The sequence below is a fragment of the Artemia sp. Qi Xiang Cuo genome, chromosome 16, assembly GCF_049724085.1.
Source record: "Artemia sp. Qi Xiang Cuo chromosome 16, ASM4972408v1, whole genome shotgun sequence".
Lineage (NCBI taxonomy): Eukaryota > Metazoa > Arthropoda > Branchiopoda > Anostraca > Artemiidae > Artemia > Artemia sp. Qi Xiang Cuo.
The window spans coordinates 36331411-36352284 of NC_142809.1; the positions used below are offsets into that span (position 1 = coordinate 36331411).

A 20874-nucleotide genomic window follows, 5' to 3' on the forward strand; every position below is an offset into this window, starting at 1 on the left:
CAAACAGTACGATAAATGGCACAGTCTTCATTAATATAAATGTTTTTACTTCTATAACTTTAATAAATCAAATGATTTTAGCATTTTGATTACTAAATATCAGTATATGTATATTAAACTGATAATGCACATTCATTTGTATTTTTACAGTAAAGTACAAATTTTGTTCTGGCCTTGGGAAGGCAAAGGGGTTTTGCGCCCAACTTATGTTAATCTCTGCTTGTTTTGAGTTTGACTCGGTTAATTATTGTAATTTCAGATCGTTTTGGATTTAATTTATTTATCGATGTTGATTTGTGGTAGTTTCGAGCTTGGTAGATTATTTGATTTTATTTTTACTCATTTTTGGTTTAATGGAGTTCTTTACTTTTCTTTGAAAAACTTATTTTGTGGAAAAAGTTTTTTTTTAATTAATTTCTGTTTGTTTTATATTGGCATAGTCTTTTCAGGTAAAAAGAAAATAACACCTTAAATCTTTTCGTTTTTAAGACTTTATAGTTTGGCCTGCTATTTGTATGCTGGAGAAAAATTTTCAGAAATTTTTAACAAAATACACCCTTTTAATAATCTGGACACAAATAGTACTGTTTAACTTAGTTTCATACCTCCTCTAGTTGACCCGAAATGGAAAACTTGATACCATTCGAAAAAAAATCCGTTTACTTTCTTTGATAGCTTGGATACACTTCCACTATTTTGATTTGGTTAAATTTTAAGAGCAGAAGTAGCCTCGAAAGTTCGAATATAATACCCTCAGTCGTTCTTGGGATACTGCTGAGATGCCTAATAGGGAATTAGCATTATCACAGTGCATTTTAATTTAATATTAAGGCAACATTTAGTTTTTAAACATAATGGGCAAATAGGAGGGTGGGAGTGGAAGGGGGATAAGTTGCCCTTCAACCTCTTTTGACTATTGAAAAGGGCATCAGCCCTTTTTATTTTCAATCGAATGAGCCCCTTTCGAAGTTCCCACGACAACAGCTTCGATGCGAAGTGCCCTGGTCTAAACAACAACAACAACAAAAGTATTATTAATCACTTTCGACTATTAAAAAGGGCTCTAGCCCTTTGAATTTCAAATCGAAAGAGCCCTTTTCTGGAGTTTCTACGACAACGCCTTCTATAAAACCTTATATGCCCCAGGGCATAACTTAAAACCCTTGCCCTGGGGGCTTTGGCAGAGTATCCTCCTCAAAAACATATTTTCTATTTATAAATCAACTACGCTGAACAAAATGGCTATCGCAAAATTTTTATTATATGTGTTTGGGGGAATGAGGGGCGGGGGGGGGGAGCTAGTTGCTTCCAATCACTTTCGACTATTAAAAAGGGCACTAGCCCTTTATATTTCCAATCGAATGAGCTGTTTTTGAAGTTTCTACAACAACTCCTTCTATAAAAACATTATATGCCCCCTGGGCATAACATAAAACCCTTGCCCTGAGGGCTGTGGGGGAGTGTCCTCCTTAAAATCATATTTTCTATATGTAAATCAACTATGCTGAAGAAAATGGCTCTCACAATTTTGATTGGATGTGTTTGGGGGACAGATGGGCGTGGGGGGGGGGCTAGTTGCCCTCCAATCACTTTCGACTATTAAAAAGAGCACTATCCCTTTGAATTTCCAATCGAGTGAGGATTTTTTGAAGTTTCTACGACAACGCCTTCTATAAAAACCTTATATGCCCCAAGAGCATAACTTATAACCCTTGATCTGAGGGTTGTGGGGAGTCTCCTCCTCAAAAACACATTTTCTATCTAGAAATCAACTACGCTGAAAAAAATGGCTTTCTCACCATTTTAATTGGTTGTGTTTTGGGCAATGAGAGCCATGGGGGGGGGGCGAGGGGCTCTTCAATGATTTTTGACCATTGTAAAGGCAATATTCTTATGAAATTCCAATCGAAATAGCCTTATCGAAAGTTTCTATACCAACGCTTTCAATAAAAACCATATATGCCCCCAGGGCATAGCTTAATACCCTTGCCCGGAGGGTTGTGGGGGAGTGTCCTCCTGAAAAACATATTTTCTATCTGGAAATCAACTACGCTGAACAAAATGGCTATCTCACAATTTTGATTAGATGTGTTTGGGGGAATGATGGGCGTGGGGGGGGGGGCTAGTTGCCCTCCTATCACTTTCGACTAATAAAAAGGGCACTAGCCCTTTGAATTTCCAATCGAATGAGCCTGTTTTGAAGTTTCTATCACAACGCCTTCTATAAAAACCTTATATAGCCCAAGGGCATAAATTAAAACCTTTGCCTTGAGGGTCTTGGGGGAGTTTCCTCCTCAAAAACACATTTTTTATCTGGAAATCAACTACGGTGAACAAAATGGCTATCTCAAAATTTCGATTGGATGTGTTTGGGGGAATGATTGGCGTGAGGGAGGGCTAGCTGCCCTCCAAGCCGGTTCGACTATTAAAAAGGGCACTAAAACTCTCGATTTCCAATCGAATGAACCCCTTTTGAAGTCTCTACGACGATCCCTTCTATATGAAGTGCCCTGCTTTAAAGAAAAAAAATAATAAACTGTACATTGTGTCAAAATTGATCTTATATAACCTCAGGGCATAACTTAAAACCCTTGCCCTGAGGGTTGTGGGGGAGTGTCCTCCTCAAAAACATATTTTCTATCTGGAAATCAACAACGCTGAACAAAATGGCTATCTCAAAATTTTGATTGGATGTGTTTGGGGGAATGATGGGCGTGTGTGTGGGGGGGGGGGGGGCGCTAGTGACCCTCCAATCACTTTTGACTATTAAAAAGGGTACTAGCCACTCCAATTTCCAATCGAATGAGCCCTTTTCGAAGTTTCTATGGCAACTCCTTCCATACGAAGTGGCCGGGTATGGAGAAAAAAAAAACATTGTGACCACATCGTTCTTTACTATGTGGTATATAAAAACCTTATATGCCCCCAGGGCACAACATACAACCCTTTCCCTGAGGGCTGTGGGGGGGGGGGGGGGTTGTCATCCACAAAGACCTAATTTCCAGAACTAAAAACTAAACTGAATAAAATAGCTATCTCAAAATTATCTCAAAATACCTCAAAAACATGTTTTTCTACCTGGAAATCAACTACGCTGAACAAAATGGCTATCTCAAAATGTTGATTGGATGTGTTTGGGGGAATGATGGGCGTGAGGGGGGGGGGCTAGTTGCCCTCCAATAACTTTCGACTAATAAAAAGGGTACTAGCCCTTTGAATTTCCAATCGAATGAGCCTGTTTTGAAGTTTTTACAACCACGTCTTCTATAAAAACCTTATATGCCCCCAGGGCATAACTTAAATTCCTTGCGATGAGGATTGTGGGGAAGTGTCCTCCTTAAAAACTTATAATCTGTCTGTCAATAAACTACGTTGAACATGATAGTTATATCACAATTTTAGATGAATTTGTTGGGAGGGCCGATGGGCGTGGGGGGGGGGCTAGGTGCCCTCTAATAACTTTTGACTATGGAATAGGGCACTAGCCCTTTGAATTTCCAATCGAGTGAGGTTTTTTTGAAGTTTCTACGACAACGCCTTCTATAAAAACCTTATATGCCCCCAGGGCATAACTTAAAACCCTTGCTCTGAGGGTTGTGGGGGAGTCTCCTCCTCAAAAACACATTTTCTTTAAAGAAATCAACTACGCTGAACAAAATTGCTATCTCAAAATTTTGATTGGATGTGTTTGGGGGAACGATGGGCACGGGGGGGGCTAGTTGCCCTCCAATCACTTTCGACTATTAGAAAGGGCCCTAGCTCTTTGAATTTCCAATCGATTGAGCCTGTTTTGAAGTTTCTACGACAACGCCTTCTGTAAAAACCTTATATACCCCAAGGGCATAACTTAACACCCTTGCCGTAAGGGTTGTGGGAGAGTGTCCTCCTCAAAAATACATTTACTATTTGGAAATCAACTACGCTGAACAAAATGGCTATCTCAAAATTTCGATTGGATGTGTTTGGGGGAATGATTGGCGTGAGGGGGGGCTAGTTGCCCTCCAAACCCGTTCGACTATTAGAAAGGGCACTAAAACTCTCGATTTCCAATCGAATGAACCCCTTTTGAAGTCTCTACCACGATCCCTTCTATATGAAGTGCCCTGCTTTAAAAAAAAATAATAATAATAAACTGTACATTGCGTCAAAATTGATCTTATATGCCCTCAGGGCATAACTTAAAACCCTTGCCCCGAGGGTTGTGGGGGAGTGTCCTCCTCAAAAAGATATTTTCTATCTGGAAAACACCTCCGCGTAACAAAATGGCTATCACAAAAGTGGGTGCCGATGTGTTGGGGGACCGGATGGGCGTGGGGGGGGGGCGAGTTGCCCTCCCATAACTTTCTACTATTAAAAAGGGAACAAGCAAATCCAATTTCCAATTGAATGAGTCCTTTTAGAAGTTTCTACGACAACTCCTTCGATACGAAGTGCCCGGGTATGGAGAAAAAAAAACATTGTGACCACATCGTTCTTTACTATGTGGCATATAAAAACCTTATATGCCCTCAGGGCATAACTTAAAACCCTTGCCCCGAGGGTTGTGGGGGAGTGTCCTCCTCAAAAACAAATTTTCTATCTGGAAATCAACTACGCTTAACAAAATGGCTATCTTACATTTTCGTGTGGATGGGGTGAGGGGATTGTGGGGGGGGCGGTGACGGTAAGTTGCCTACCAATAACTTTCGACTATTAAAAAGAGCACTAGCCACTCCAATTTCCGATCGAATGAGTCCTTTTCGAAGTTTCTACGGCAACTCCTTCGATACGAAGTGCCCGGGTATGGAGAAAAAAAAACATTGTGACCACATCGTTCTTTACTATGTGGCATATAAAAACCTTATATGCCCCCAGGGCACAATATACAACCCTTTCCCTGAGGGCTGTGGGGGGGGGGGAGTTGTCATCCACAAAGACCTAATTTCCAGAACTAAAAACTAAATTGAATAAAATAGGTATCTCAAAATTATCTCAAAATACCTCAAAAACATGTTTTTCTATCTGGAAATCAACTACGCTGAACAAAATGGCTATCTCAAGATGTTGATTGGATGTGTTTGGGGGGATTATGGGCGTGAGGGGCGTAGGGGGGGGCTAGTTGCCCTCCAATAACTTTCGACAATTAGAAAGGGTACTAGCCCTTTGAATTTCCAATCGAATGAGCCTGTTTTGAAGTTTCTACAGCAACGCCTTCTATAAAAACCTTATATGCCCCGAGGGCATAGCTTAAAACCCTTGCCCTGAGGGATGTGGGGGAGTGTCCTCCTCAAAAATATATTTTATAGCTGGAAATCAACTACGCTGAACAAAATGCCTATCTCACAATTTTGGTGGGCTGTGTTTGGGGGAATGATGGGCGTGGGGGGGGGGGGCTATTTTCCCTCCAATAACTTTCGACTAATAAAAAGGGTACAAGCCCATTGAATTTCCAAACGAATGAGCCTGTTTTGAAGTTTCTAAGACAACGCCTTCTATACCTTATATGCCCCCAGGGCATAACTTAAAACCCTTGCCCTGGGGGTTTTGGGGGAGTATCCTCCTCAAAAACATATTTTCAATCTGGAAATCAACTACGCTGAACAAAATGGCTATCTCAAAATTTTGTTTGGATGTGTTTGGGGGAATGATGGGCGTGGGGGGCCAGTTGCCCTCCAATCACTTTCAACTATTAAAAAGAGTACTAGCCCTTTGAATTTCCAATCGAATGAGCCTGTTTTGAAGTTTCTACGACAACGCATTCTATAAAAACCTTACATGCCCCCAGGGGAAAACTTAAAACCCTTGCCCTGAGGGTTTGTGGGGGAGTTTCCTCCTCAAAAACAAATTTTCTAGGGGGAAATCGAGTGCGCTGAACAAAATGGCTATCTCAAAATTTTGATTGGATGTGTTTGGGGGAATGATGGGCTTGGGGGGGGGGGGGGCTAGTTGCCCTCCAATAACTTTCGACTATTAAAAAAAGCACTAGTTTTCAGGAATCGTTCTCTGATTCGTCAGAAGACGATTGTGACGTTTAAGTTTCATAGCTTCGCTAGCTTAGACACGCTTTACGTCGCCCTGACAATCCCCCCATTAAACAAATACTTCTTGCTCAAACCTTACCAACAATGCGTAGAAGACAAAGGGCAGTTAAAGAACTGGTGGATTTTAATTAAACAAGATATGGAGCCAGTTGAAGGTTTTCGAAAATTTGGCTACAGATGAAACAAATGCTATTGAGGTTCGCCAAAGGTTTGACACAAGACCGACCATCGTGGGAGACTATAATTCAGAAGCTTTGTTCAGATGTCGGGTGAGGCGGAATCGCATGGTCTCACTACAAGTATAAATAAACTATGAAGAATTGTTCTCTGGGTCAGAAAGATCAAACGTTTTGTAATAGGCAGGGTTAGGGGGAGGGCTCATAAATCCACCCAAAACCCTTTGTCCCTGTTCTTCTTGAAGCTTATACCCATAAGTAAGGCATGCTTTCCATTACGAAAATAAGGCAGCATACATATTCAAAATCAGCTTGAAACTGATACCTTTAAGTCCGTGTGCTAGTGAAACCTTAATACAGAAAGAAAAATAGAGAAAAACTTGGTTCAACTAAAACCAGGCCCAACAAAGGGCCAAGAAATTTTTTACCGACCACCTTGTATAGGGAAGATGGGGGAAACTGGGTGGAAATTGAAAGTTCTAGTTCCCACTACTTCCCTACCTGCTCTCCTGCTCACCTGCTCTCTCTCGTAGCCCCAATTTTATTGTATTAAAACTTTAACTAGAACTAGATCCCCTGTTGAACTAGAACCCTGGTGAAGTAATGATGTATATCAAAAGAAACTATCCGCACCCAGGTTATAAAAATAGCGTATTCGCATTATCTCAGGAATGGCTTGGGGGATCGAACTGAAATTTTCCAAAGATACTGGGGGGGAAGGACAAGCAGGCCTCGAATTTTTACATAGAAGTAGGGGCAAAAGTAAATCATAAGAAACTACATATCCAGATTATCAAAACAGCATAATCAGACCAAATGACTAAAAGCTTTGGGACAAACAAAAACGGGGCCTTAAATTTTGGAATAGAAAATAAATTCGGAACTAATCTATGCTGGCGATACCCAAAAATGGACCCAAATTTTGCTTATCTCTATTAGTCTTGTAACATACAGGGTATGTTGACAGGGTCAACTAGACCTGAATGAAGACATGTATTATTTTGAGCATTGGTCGAGTCGACATTTTGTCCCTAAAGTCTGGCCAACAAATTTTGTTGTCTCAGATCGGTTTAGACTTGCATGGAATGACAAAGACAGGGGACGTCAATGAAGACAAGCCTGTGCTGAAAAAATGTTGCTCTGACTTCTGACGCCCAAAATGGGCTCCAATCAGGGGCGGATATAGAGAAAATCTTGAGGGGGGAATATGACAAGGGCGCCAATAAGCAAAATCTTGGGGAGGGGGCAATGTGACAAGGGCGCCAATTGACCAAATAGACCAATTTATTTTAAAAAGAATGAAAAACAGAAAAAAGAACAAGTATTGAGGGCGCCAGAAAAAACCCTGGTGGGGCCGGGTCCCCACCTGGATCGCCAGTGGCTCCAATTAGTTTTTCTCTGATCGGCAAGTAACTTACTGGGCATGTATATTGGATCAAACGAACCGAAGACAAAAAGAGAAAAATGGGTTGTGATGACTTGTGAAACCCCAAATGGACTAGACATTGTTTTCCTCCAACTAGTGTGAAACTTTCAAGTAAGCAAACTGGACCAAGGACATTTTTACGAAGACAATAGATTTTGGAAGACAAATATGGTTACATTGATTCTTAACACAAAACTCTTTTTTTTTTTTTCTTTTTTTTTATGCTGTTCTGCTTTATTATTTTAGGCCACAAAGACATCTCAATTCAAAGGTCAGGAGCAAGAAGTGTCATTTAAGACAAAGAATTAAGGAAACAAATCTGGTTGTATTCATTATTGGTTCATTGTATATGAATTATCAGAAACGAGATTTTATATTAATTTTACTTGTACCTGACTAAACGGCTTTCGTGGAACTTCTTTGAATTTAATTGCGATATTTTCTGTTATAAATATAACCACGTCGCTTATTAACTTTCATACGTGGAGAATATTTGTGTTCATATATTTTTAATAGATATATTAGGGGGCTCGGCCCCTAGTCAATACCTCGCTCTTTAAGCTAAAGTTCCAATTTTGTTCCAATTCTTTAAAAATGACCACTTATTCACAAAGGCCGTTATTTAGAATAAATAGCTCTTATGAAAGTACTAAAAAATCTTTGGCTTAAAGAGCGAGGTATTGGCTAGGGGGTGAACCCAATCATACACGTAATATTTTCTGTTCGTTTTAAGTTTTGATGTTACTCCTTATTTTCAGTTGGGAAACTTGTTTTTTTATATTTAGTTTCTGATCTTTTTTTTTAAATAATGCTGGGAAATCCGACGCCCCCTTCATAGCAAGACACTTTCCCACCTGAACACTTCCTGCATGGAAATATCCTCCCACACAACCCCCGACCAATCAGCCTCCCGACTACCAGAAAAAATCCCCCCTGAAAACGTCTGTATACTTCCTAATAACCAATACTATATGTTAACATTGGGTAAAGTTCATAACTTTCAGCCCTCCCCCCGGGGACTTCGGGGGATTAATTCATCCTAAAGGACATAGTTATCATATTTTCAACCATGCTGAACAAAATGGCTATCTCAAAATTTTGATCAGGTGACTTTGCGAAAAAAATGAGTGGGGGAGGGGGCTTAGTTGCCCTCCATTTTTTTGGTCACTTAAAGAGGGCACTAGAACTTTTAATTTCCATTCCAATGAGTCCTCCCACGATATTCTAGGACCACTGTGTCGATACGATCACCCATGTGGAAAAAAAAAAACAACGAAAAAACAAATAAACACGCATCCGTGATCTTTCTTCTGGCAAAAAATACAAAATTCCATATTTTTGTAAATAGGAGATTGAAACCTCTGCAGTAGGGTTCTCTGATACGCTGAATATGATGGTGTGATTTTCATTAAGGTTATATAGCTTTTAGGGGGTCTTTCCCCCTTTTTTCGAAAATCAGCCAAATTTTCTCAGGTGCGTAACTTTTGATGCGTATGACTAAACTTGATGAAAGTTATATATTTTAATTCAGCATTGAAATTTGATTCTTTTGATGTTTCTATTGGTATCAAAAACCCGTTTTCTAGAGTTTTGGTTACCATTGAGCCGGGCCGCTCCTTACTTACAGTTCGTTACCACGAACTGTTTGATAGTAGTTTCTGTTCATTTTAAGTTTGAATCATTAATACAACTCTTATTTCTGCTCATCTTAGGTGTTAATATGATACTTTATTTTTCTCTGCAAAGCCTCTTTTTCGGAAAACATATTTTTTAAATTAATTACTTTAGATATTGAGTCCTCTATATGAAAACTTGTTTTTAAGTCTGAAAATGTATTGCATAAAATACCTTCATTAGCAAGTACAGCACTTTCTTCCCTTGCAAGCCCAAGTAATGCGCTTCCATATGCAAATTGGACACTAGCACATTTTTCAGATAAATCACCAAATAGTTCCGAAAATATTTGACATGCTTCACTCAGATCAGCAACTGCATCTGCATAATTTTCTGATAGTAAATTCTTCTTCCCAACACTTTCCAATTCATAAGCTCTTTGTAAATCTTCACTGGAAATATGATATTTGATTTTAGTCTTTGCATAAATGGAATTAGGCTGCAATATCACAGCACATAATGGTGGAGGTGGGGTTTAACACCCTCCTTGAGTACATACATATAAGTATAAATAATATATATATATATATATATATATATATATATATATATATATATATATATATATATATATATATATATATATATATATATATATATATATATATATATATATATATATATATATATAGACATACGCTTGTGTGTGTAAGTCAAGAGGGCCCATGCAAGCAATGATAACATTTCTATATTTTTAGCAACCCTAATACCTTGACTTCTATACATTACTAAATAAATAAAAAAAACTAGTGTTTTTCAAAAGAAAGTAAAGAACAATGTAGGAATTCGAAACTAACAGATATGCCCCTTAAATATTAGGGGGGCTTCCCCCTCTAGTCTGCTGCTCTTAATGCTCAAGCTTGATCAGTTTTTTTCCTTTTTCTTTTTTTTAATCAAATACAACTAAATGAGCAACAAAATGGCCTCAAAGCATTATGATACAAGCTTTGAACTTTGTATCATGTTTCTTAAGTATTGAAAAAATTGAATCTTTAGCATAAAGAGTCTTGAAGGAATTTTAGCCCCCCTCCGCCTTGTACATACAATATTGACTTTGGATTCCAAATTTCAACACCATTCTTTACTTTCTTTTGAGAAAAAGCTGTTTTTTTTTATTTATGTTTGTTCTTACTATTATATTCAGAGTTAAGCTAAATGTCCCCTCATCTAACTAAATGTTAAATGAGGGAGAGCTAAACCTGCCCCCTCAACTCTTTATGCTAAAGTGTCAGTTGCTTGTAACAACACTCTGAAAATAAAAGGCTGAATTCGGCTCATTTACAAAAGACTACAGGATAGAATAACATCTATGAAAGAGGCTGCCACCCCCATCATCACCGTTATTCTCAAAGAACTTTGATATTTAAAAACAACATTTGCTATTATGAATATGTTCCTTTTGCAAGCTTTTGGTATGGTATTTTTCTCCCAGTATACAGTAATATTTCGACGTGAAAGAACAATTTCGATTTCAGTCGATAGCTGAGAATCAGTTTTACTCATCTGCTGAACTGTATTTATAAATTTGCTTTAGATTGAAAAATATGTTGAAAAGGTTTTTTCCCAAAAACACGGAATTTTTTACAAGCCTGCAGCTGTAACTTGCACTGAAAGGACAGGATGCTTATTGTACTCAATACTTTCCAATCTATCCACTCGTAGATTCCCAAAGCCAAAATTTGACATTACTTGGACTGTTTCTTAGAGAATGATCAAAACTTGCTATGAAAATGAGAAAATTTTGCCTCTAGATGACTGAAGCTTCGCAAAATCTTCTAAAAAATCTCAGGAGAACAAGTTTATAAGGCTGTTGTAAGGCCTTTGATATGTGTGGATGGTGATGGGAGTTGCATGTAAGCTATCAAGAGCAAGTTACTGTACTTGCAATAGGGCTGAGGTAACAGCAAGCAATATTTGTTCAATTGACTACTATGCTTTTTGTGATTTAACAGATTACAATGTAACTTGATATTAAAATTTTTTATATACTAAAGGAATCCGTAAAAAAAACAGACATAAAGAAATAATCGATATTAAGCATACAGATTTGTGCTCCAAAGCCCTCATGGCTCAAAGACGGATATAAGTTTCAAGCAAATACAAAAAAAAGCTGTCTCTCTCATTTTCTTCGGGACTGCGGGCTATGGTCCCCACCTTTTTTGTGATCAGAGTCCCTTTAGCCATGGGGGTTAACGAATGTAGGTTTCAAAACAATAATAAGATTGACAATGCACTTTTCTGAGTTTTTTATATATTTTCAACGAAATCTGTTAACCTGGAATGTTTCAACCATCATGGGAGACTATCATTCAGAAGCTTTGTTTAGACGCCAACACTTGAAATTCCAAAATAATGCAGATGCAGTATTTTGACAAACCTCAGCATTTCCTCCCAAAAAAAGTTCCACGGGATCTTATAGCCCAAAAACGTGTAACCAGTTAGCAACAAAAGATTATCTGGTCACCCTCTTCCAAATCCACAAAGTCCTCTCACCCCCCCCCCCCCTTCAAACTCCCATGCCCCCATTCTCTGAAAGTTTTAATTTGATGCCCAAACTGTTCCTGATACACCACAGATAACATGTTTTGCAAACTTTGGTGCACATGAAAACTTTTGATGTGCTCAGGTACATGACTCATTTCAGGAGCGTACCCTTGAGAAGCTCTGGGAAAATTTGGCTTAGAAAATATCCCCATGCCAATACCAGCCATGCCCACCCTTTCTGCTAAAACCTATCAGTGAACAATGAGTAGATTATTTAGTTTTGAACCATTTCCCTTTGGGCTGCAGGGGTTACATCAATTTTAGAGTTGCACTTATTAGATCTTTGGACTGTTCTGATCAAAATGGTCATCTAAAACTGTTGACCTAGTGCAACTGGAGTAGACAGGGTTGCCTGGCGGGAGGGCATATTTGACACTGGAGGAGGTACAAAGTCCCGTCCTATTGTTTCTGTCCCATGAACAGGACACTAGAAAGTTCAATTTACAACAATTTTAATCCACCTCCAAGTTTCTATGGCCCCCCATAGGTACTGGCAGGAGGGGCTAATTTCCTTCCTCCCAATCTCTCTATCTCTAGGTCTTAATTAGTATAGCACTATTTCATGTTGTTTTTTTTTATTGTTCTTTCCAAAACAGAAGATCAGATATGCTATGAAAATAATTGCTAAAAAAAAGTTTAAAAAAATGTCTTGCCAAAATACACACTTGACAGTAAAAAAATAATAGCCTCGTCCAATAGTTAAACATCATACCTACCTAATTTTTGGGGACTCAACAAACGCTTTATATAAAATTTAGAAGTTGTCAGCATTTTTCAGAAAAAAAATGTTTATGTCAATTAGAATGATTAGCCTTCTTACAATCAAGTTTTTTTTCAACAAGTTCTTTCAAGCAGTTATGCATGTTAACAGTAACCAAAACTCTAAAAACAGAAATTTCAATGAGATTCGAAATATTCAGAGTTCAGTAAGTTTAATATTCCCGATCAAAAGTAATGAGCTTGAGAACATTTTTGTGATTTTAGAAAAAGGGAGAAAAATCTCTCTCATATGAGTAGGCTACAGTTTGAATAAAAGCTGCACCCTCATATTTAGCATATTAAAGAGCCCATTCCAGGAGGTTTCAAGTTCTATAGGAAAATCCAAATTTTATATTTTTTCGGAGAAAGTTGGTTACAGATTAAACAGATACATTTTTCCACCATTGGATGATTCTATTGAACCAGAGGTCACATACTATCAAGAAAGTGTTCATTTAAATAGAAATATAAAATTTCAGTGCTCTTTCGAAGTGATAAAAGAGATCATACCACAGCAAACCAGCGTTTTGCACTATGTTGCACACTAAAACGATGTCGGACTGAAAAAAGCCAAAATACTATCAAGAGAGAATGACAAGACAGCCTTTTGACTTGAGGATTATCAAAAATCCATTAATGTAGTCTCCCATTTCACTGGTCATAATGCTACATAGTGGCACAATTTTCCCTAAAGATAAATGCAGTCCATGCAAAATAAATGGTTAGTATAGACTATTGTTATTATGATTCATGTTACTGGGTTGATTTGTTTGAGCACATTAATTTATGTGTGGGGGTGCACAATTCCACAGCAACTTTGAACAAAAAAACTCCATATCAGATCAACACAGCAAACCACGCGACCTTTGCAGACCAAAATGAAATTTTAGAAACTTATTATAGGCTATGAAATTAGTTTATTTGCCAAGTTTGATTTTTCTTTTGTGCATCTTTTAAGTTATAAAATAATAAAGTTAAAAAAAAAACGTACATTTGGTAAACAATATTATCTTTAAAAAGGAATATCTCAGCTTCCAATTAAGATAGAGCATGAAATTTGTGTCAACTGAAAGATTTTTAAATAAGCTTTTTTATGATATGCAACATGAGTACCTTCGAAAATATGAAATTTTTGGTGCCCCAAAAAGTTTTTTTTTAAGAAATTTTTCAAAAGAGTACTTTTTCAAAATTTAAAAAAAATCATATCTTTTCCGTTGGAGTGAGCTTCTAGCACTTGCAAAATATCAAATTGCCAATCGGAGTAGTTGTTCAATTATTACCAACTAAATACAAGTATGTTGCTAAGATTTTTATATTTCATGACTGAAAAAGCAGAATAAAGGTTTCAACAATATATGAAATTGAAATGAGAAGTATTCGAGTATTTAAATCCACTAGTTACAGGTTTTTTTCTTATAGAAATTGTGCAGTGGGGGAGGGGTCCCATCCCCCTAAACAGAGAAAGAAGAATTAAAAGATAATAAATCTTAAAGATATTCTACACCATATATTTCACCAGTATTTTGGAATATATTGGTAAAAATCTTTCGAGAATCCCTTCTGTTTGGTTCTTCTTTTCATGCAGGGATAATTTTTCAGCTGGTAGGGTAAAGGCATCAACGACTGGACAGTGTAACTTTGAAACCACTGTCGAAATTTTCCTTCAAAACGTGATAACTTTGCCATCTTTTGCAGCCGTCAGTATATTTCGGCAATGCGAAACTTGGACATAATATATCCACTACACCCAAATAAAAAAGAATATTCAATTCAGACAGTTTCCTGTTGTAAATTTTAAGCAATTGTATATTATATTTTTAAGGTGAGTCTATTTTAGTTTTATGTATATTTTTTAGTTTTGGTTTGGTTTTTTTTACTCTAAGTTGAAGACGGCTTGTTAGATACGGGCGAAATATTCGTTTTTGTTTTTTCTTCGTTTTTATTTACTGGCCATAGACCCCTTTGTCGTATTTATATTTTTTGTGTTTCCTGTTTTCGACAAGAAAAGGAGCTCCTGACAATTTTTCAGATATGTGATGTTCAAACTTTCATCATTTAGTTATCCATTGCAAAAACAAAAAAGTTGGGATAAGCCTCAATTTGTCGAGACACATCTGATCTTCTATGAACATTAGCTTTCATTATATAATTAAATGAAAATGGCGACGAAAATTGAATTGTAAAAACTAGGTTCCAAGCGTCGAAATTCATGTTCAACGTAGTGGAATACCATGCTGACTATAAATGTTCCTTCGGCCACATTTAGTCGTAAATACCGACTTCTATCAAGGAATTTATACCCTTTGGGTATATTTCGTAGTAACCTTGACGAAATTTTCGACAGACAGCCACAGGCCCTGTCGAAATATAGGTGACTGTCGAAAATTCACTGAACATGTAAAACAGATGAGAAATGATAGGTGTCTAAATTCCAGGATCCATTGACAAAACTATAGCTGTCGAATTTACGGGTGCTTTCTGTGCATTGCGCACTACACGGGTGCTTTCTATGCAAAGAGACGCTTCTTGCAACAGAAAACATATTCATATGGGACCGATTTATTTCAGTGCATCAGAACAGGAAAAAATCGTCGAGTTCGCTCTGACTGCCAAAAATGGAGCCCTAGCGTGAAAGTCAATATTATTGACAAGGCCAAACCCTGCCTTAAAAAGTCTGGTCAAAAGATAAAACTACTACTACTACTACTAACAACTCATCGCAGCACCAAGCCGCCTGAGGCCAACACAGCTGCGCACGCTCCTCCTCCATCCCAATCTATTCAAAGCCTCTCTTTTTACACCTGCTAACGAAGTACTCATTTCCTTTATATCTTTCTTTATGACGTCCTCCAACCCCAGACAAGGACGACCTGCTTTCTGTTTAGCCCTACACGGTTGGCCAAAAAGAACAGTCTTCGGCAATCTGTCATCCTTCATACGCACGACATGCCCTAACCACCTCAACCTTTCTTTCATTATAGACCTAGAAAGCGGTATTGAACCACATTTTTCGTATAGCCTATTGTTTGAAATACGGTCAGTCAGCCGGGTACCCAGAACAATCCTTAAGCAATTTCTCTGGAAAACATCGAGCAAAGCTTTGTCCGCTTTTCGGACCGTCCATGCCTCAAAGCCATATTTGACCACTGTCATCACTGCATCTTCTAATATTCTAATATTGGTTTGGAGACTTATCTTCCTAGTCTTGCAGACTTTTTTTTAGCTGAGAAAAGACACCCTAAGCCTTGACTTATTCTATATTTAACAACTTCACTGCTCCCATCATCTTTACTAATAATACTACAAAGGTAAGTGAAACTTCCCACCTTATTAATCTTTTCATTACCGAACGTCACCTTTTCATCTTCACTTATTCCTAGCCTTAGTGACTTAGTCTTCCTAACATTAATTTTCAAACCAATACTAGCACCCTGAACTCGCAAAACCTCTAAAACTTCATTCATTTTGCTCACACTTTCATCTAGGATGCTTAAATCATCAGCATAATCCAAGTCCAGGAGACTTTTTCCTCCCCATTTGATTCCGTGGTCTCCCATTGCCTTTCCTGTGCTCCTTAAAACAAAGTCCATCAAAATAATCCATATAAAGGGGGATAGAACACAACCCTGCTTAACTCCTGATTTAATACAAAACCAGCTGCTAACCTCATTTCCTACCTTAACCGCAGCAGTGTTATTCTCATACATAACACTAATCACTTTAATGAATTTGTCTGGTATACCATACAAGGATAAAACCTTTACTAAAGCTCCTCTATCAACAGAATCGAACGCTTGCTCAAAATCTATAAAACTGAGGACCAAAGGTGTTTGAAAACTTAAGCACTTCTCAATTATTAACCTAAGAGTGAAAATTTGGTCAACACATCCTCTACCTTTTCTAAAACCGCACTGCTCTTCTCTTAAAACTGTGTCTACGGCATCTCTCAGTCTAAAAAGTATCATATTACTAAGCAATTTGTTACCTACAGAGACCAGACTAATGCCTCGATAATTAACACACTCACTTTTATCACCTTTCTTATAAAGTGGCTTAATTAAGGTTTTCCTAAAATCGTTAGGTACTTCCCCTTTTTGAAAAATCATATACATAATCTTCAATAACTTATTTCTAACCTCAGAGCCACCATATTTAAGAAAATCATTTACCACCGTATCAGTACCTGGAGCATTATTATTATTTAATCCTTTTAGTACTGTTGCTAATTCCTCTTCACAAAACAAATCTTCCTTCACATCCAAGGTATCACTAACTTTTTCATTTTCCTCTATATTTAAAAGATGGTACTATAACTTCATGAAACGACACCCGGAACTTTCTCCGTGACCAGTAGAAAGTGTGCACGGCGGACATTCTAAGGTGACAAGGGAGAGAATAGAAGGTTGGTTTGAGAATCATAAAACTTACCTGAAACAAAAGGGATACCCTCTGTTGGAGACCATGAAGCCTGAGCTAGTCTGGAACTGTAATAGGACAGCGTGGGACAGTTTGGGGGAAGGGGGATTGCAAGAACATCTTCCCATAACATAATTTGTCCTCTAAAGTTGATTCTGATGTTTGTAGCGCTCTATGTCTTAGCGCTTTAGAAATATTAAAAAAAGCTTCTAAAGTAAAATTTTGGAAAATTTTGAGTTTGGGGGGAAGGGTGATTTCAAAAACACATTCCCATGACATAACTTGTCCTCTAAAGTTGATTCTGATGTTTGTAGCGCTCACGTCTTAGCGCTTTAGAATATTTAAAAAAGCTTCTAAAGTAGAATTTTGGAAAATATTGAGTTTAGGGCAAAGTGGGATTTCAAAAAAATTTTGAGTTTGGGGGAAGGGGGAATTATTGTAGAATTAATTTGGCCCCTAAATTCGATTCTGATGTTTTTAGCGCGCTGTCTGTTAGTGCTTTGGAAATATTTAAAAAGCTTCTAGAGTAGAATTTTAGAAAATTTTGAATTTGGGGGGAAGGGGGATTTCAAAAACATCTCCCCATGACATAACTTGTCCTCTAAAGTTGATTCTGATGTTTGTAGCCCTCTATCAATTAGTGCTTTAGAAATATTTAAAAAGCTTCTAAAGTAGAATTATAGAAAATTTTGAGTTTGGGGGGAAGGGGGATTTTAAAAACCTCTTCCCGTGATATAACGTGTCCTCTGAAGTCGATTCTGATGCTTTTAGCACTCTATCTATTAGAGCTTTAGGAATATTTTAAAAGCTGCTTAAGTAGAATTTTGGAAAATTTTGAGTTTGGGGGGAAGGGGGATTTCAAAAACATCTTCCCATGACATAACTTGTCCTCTAAAGTTGATTCTGATGTTTGTAGCGCTCTATGTCTTAGTGCTTTAGAAATATTTAAAAAGCTTCTAAAGTAGAATTTTGGAAAATTTCAAGTTTGGGGCAAAGAGGGATTTCAAAAACATCTTCTTATGACATAAATTGGCCTCTAAAGTTGATTATGATGTTTGTAGTGCTCTATGTCTTAGCGCTTTACAATGCGCTAATTATGTCTTAGCGCCCATTTTTTAATAATAGTGATATGCAGGATATTAGAGTTTTGTATTTTCGTTATTGTAAATTTATTTTGTATTTGCCTCGTTGGTATAGAAACCGTAAGATTATTCGAATGTTTATAGCAACTGATATATTGACGTCATATAGTAAGTTGGACGCCAAGTTATAACATGAGGCCTGCAAGCGGGTGGGTCCTTTTCATCCTCTTGAGCGATTGTTTTGATTTGTATTTTTTATATTGATATTATTTTGCATGTGTTTTGTTTTTGTATGTCTTTACTTTTTTATTTTCTTTTGTTACTCCACTTTTTTATAATTGTTAGTGGGTCAAAAATAAATTATTATTATTATTATTATATCTAAAAGAGCTTCTAAAGTAGAATTTTGGAAAATTTTGAGTTTGGGGGGAAGGGGGACTTCAAGAACATCTTCCCGTAACATAATTTGTCCTCTAAAGTTGATTCTGATGTTTGTAGTGCTCTATGTCTTATCGCTTTAGAAATATTTAAAAAAGCTTCTAAAGTAATATTTCGGAAAATTTTGAGTTTGGGGGGAAGGGCAAATTCAAAAACATCTTCCCATGACATAAATTGTCCTCTTAAGTCGATTCTGATGTTTGTAGCGCTCTTTGTTTTAGTAATTTACAAATATATAAAAAGGCTTCTAAAGTGGAATTATTTAAAATTTTGAGTTTTGGACAAAGGGGTATTTCAAAAAAAATTTTGAGTTTGGGGGGAAGGGGGAATTATTGTAGAATTGATTTGGCCTCTAAAGTCAATTCTGATGTTTTTAGCACGCTATCTGTTAGTGCTTTGGAAATATTTAAAGAGCTTCTGGAGTAGAATTTTAGAAAATTTTGAGTTGGGGGGGACGGGGGAGTTCAAAAACATCTTCCCAAGACATAAATTGTCCTCTTAAGTTGATTCTGATGTTTGTAGCTCTCTATGTCTTAGTGCTTTACAAATATTTAAAAAAGCTTCTAAAGTAGAATTTTGGAAAATTTTGAGCAAAGGGGGATTTCAAAAACATCTTCCCATGACATAAATTGTCCTCTAAAGTTGATTCTGATGTTTGTAGCACTCTATGTCTTAGCCCTTTAGAAATATTTAAAAAAGCTTCTAAAGTAGAATTTTGGAAAATTTTGAGTTTGGGGGATGGGGGATTTCAAGAACATATTCCCATAACATAATTTGTCCTCTAAAGTTGATTCTGATGTTTGTAGTGCTCTATGTCTTAGCGCTTTAGAAATATTTAAAAAAGCTTCTAAAGTAAAATTTTGGAAAATTTTGAGTTTGGGGGGAAGGGCAATTTCAATAGCACGTTACCATGACTTAAATTGTCCTCTAAAGTTGATTCTGAGGTTTGTAGTGCTCTATATCTTAGCGCTTTAGAAATATTTAAAAAAGCTTCTAAAGTATAATTTTGGAAAATTTTGTGTTTGGGGGAAGGAGGATTTCAAAGAAATCGTACCATAACATGAATTGTCCTCTCAAGCTGAATCTGATGTTTGCATAGCTCTATGTCTTTGCACTTTAGAAATATTAAAAAAAGCTTCTAAAGTAAAATTTTGGAAAATTTTGAGTTTGGGGGGAAGGGGGATTTCAAAAACACATTCCCATGACATAACTTGTCCTCTAAAGTTGATTCTGATGTTTGTAGCGCTCACGTCTTAGCGCTTTAGAAATATTTAAAAAAGCTTCTAAAGTAGAATTTTGGAAAATATTGAGTTTGGGGCAAAGGGGAATTTCAAAAAAATTTTGAGTTTGGGGGAAGGGGGAATTATTGTAGAAGTAATTTGGCCTCTAAATTCGATTCTGATGTTTTTAGCGCGCTGTCTGTTAGTGCTTTGGAAATATTTAAAAAGCTTCTAGAGTAGAATTTTAGAAAATTTTGACTTTGGGGGGAAGGGGGATTTCAAAAACATCTCCCCATGAAATCACTTGTCCTATAAAGTTGATTCTGATGTTTGTAGAACTCTATCAATTAGAGCTTTAGAAATATTTAAAAAGCTTCTATAGTAGAATCTTAGAAAATTTTGAGTTTGGGGGGAAGGGGGATTTTATAAACATCTTCCCGTGATATAACGTGTCCTCTGAAGTCGATTCTGATGCTTTTAGTACTCTATCTATTAGTGCTTTAAAAATATTTTAAAAGCTTCTAAATTAGAATTTTTGAAAATTTTGAGTTTGGGGGGGAAGGGGGATTTCAAAAACATCTTCCCATAACATAACTTGTCCTCTAAAGTCGATTCTGATGTTTGTTGCGCTCTATGTCTTAGTGCTTTAGAAATATTAAAAAAGCTTCTAAAGTATAATTTTGGAAAATTTTGAGTTTGGGGGGGAAGGGGGACTTCAAGAACATCTTCCCGTAACATAATTTGTCCTCTAAAGTTGATTCTGATGTTTGTAGTGCTCTATGTCTTAGCGCTTTAGATATATTTAAAAAAGCTTCTAAAGTAATATTTTGGAAAAATTTGAGTTTGGGGGAAGGGCAATTTCAAAAACATATTCCCATGACATAACTTGTCCTCTAAAGTTGATTCTGATGTTTGTAGCACTCTATGTCTTAGCGCTTTAGAAATATTTAAAAAACCTTCTAAATTAGAATTTTGGAAAATTTTGAGTTTGGGGCAAAGGGGGATTTCAAAAAAATGTTGAGTTGGGGGGGAAGGGGGAATTAGTGGAGAATTGATTTGGCCTCTAAAGTCAATTCTGATGTTTTTCGCCCGCTATCTGTTAGTGCTTTGTAAATATTC

At 37.0% G+C, this 20874-nt stretch overlaps 1 protein-coding gene across 1 annotated transcript in view; it reads right to left on the reverse strand.

Annotated features, from left to right (window-relative positions):
* Positions 1 to 20874, reverse strand: part of Nasp (Nuclear autoantigenic sperm protein) — a 94644-nt gene that overhangs the window by 61192 nt on the left and 12578 nt on the right. The window contains exon 2 of the mRNA XM_089102188.1: positions 9471 to 9688. Within this exon, the coding sequence (XP_088958314.1) occupies positions 9471 to 9688 (218 nt within the window). The remainder of the gene's footprint in view (positions 1 to 9470; positions 9689 to 20874) is intronic.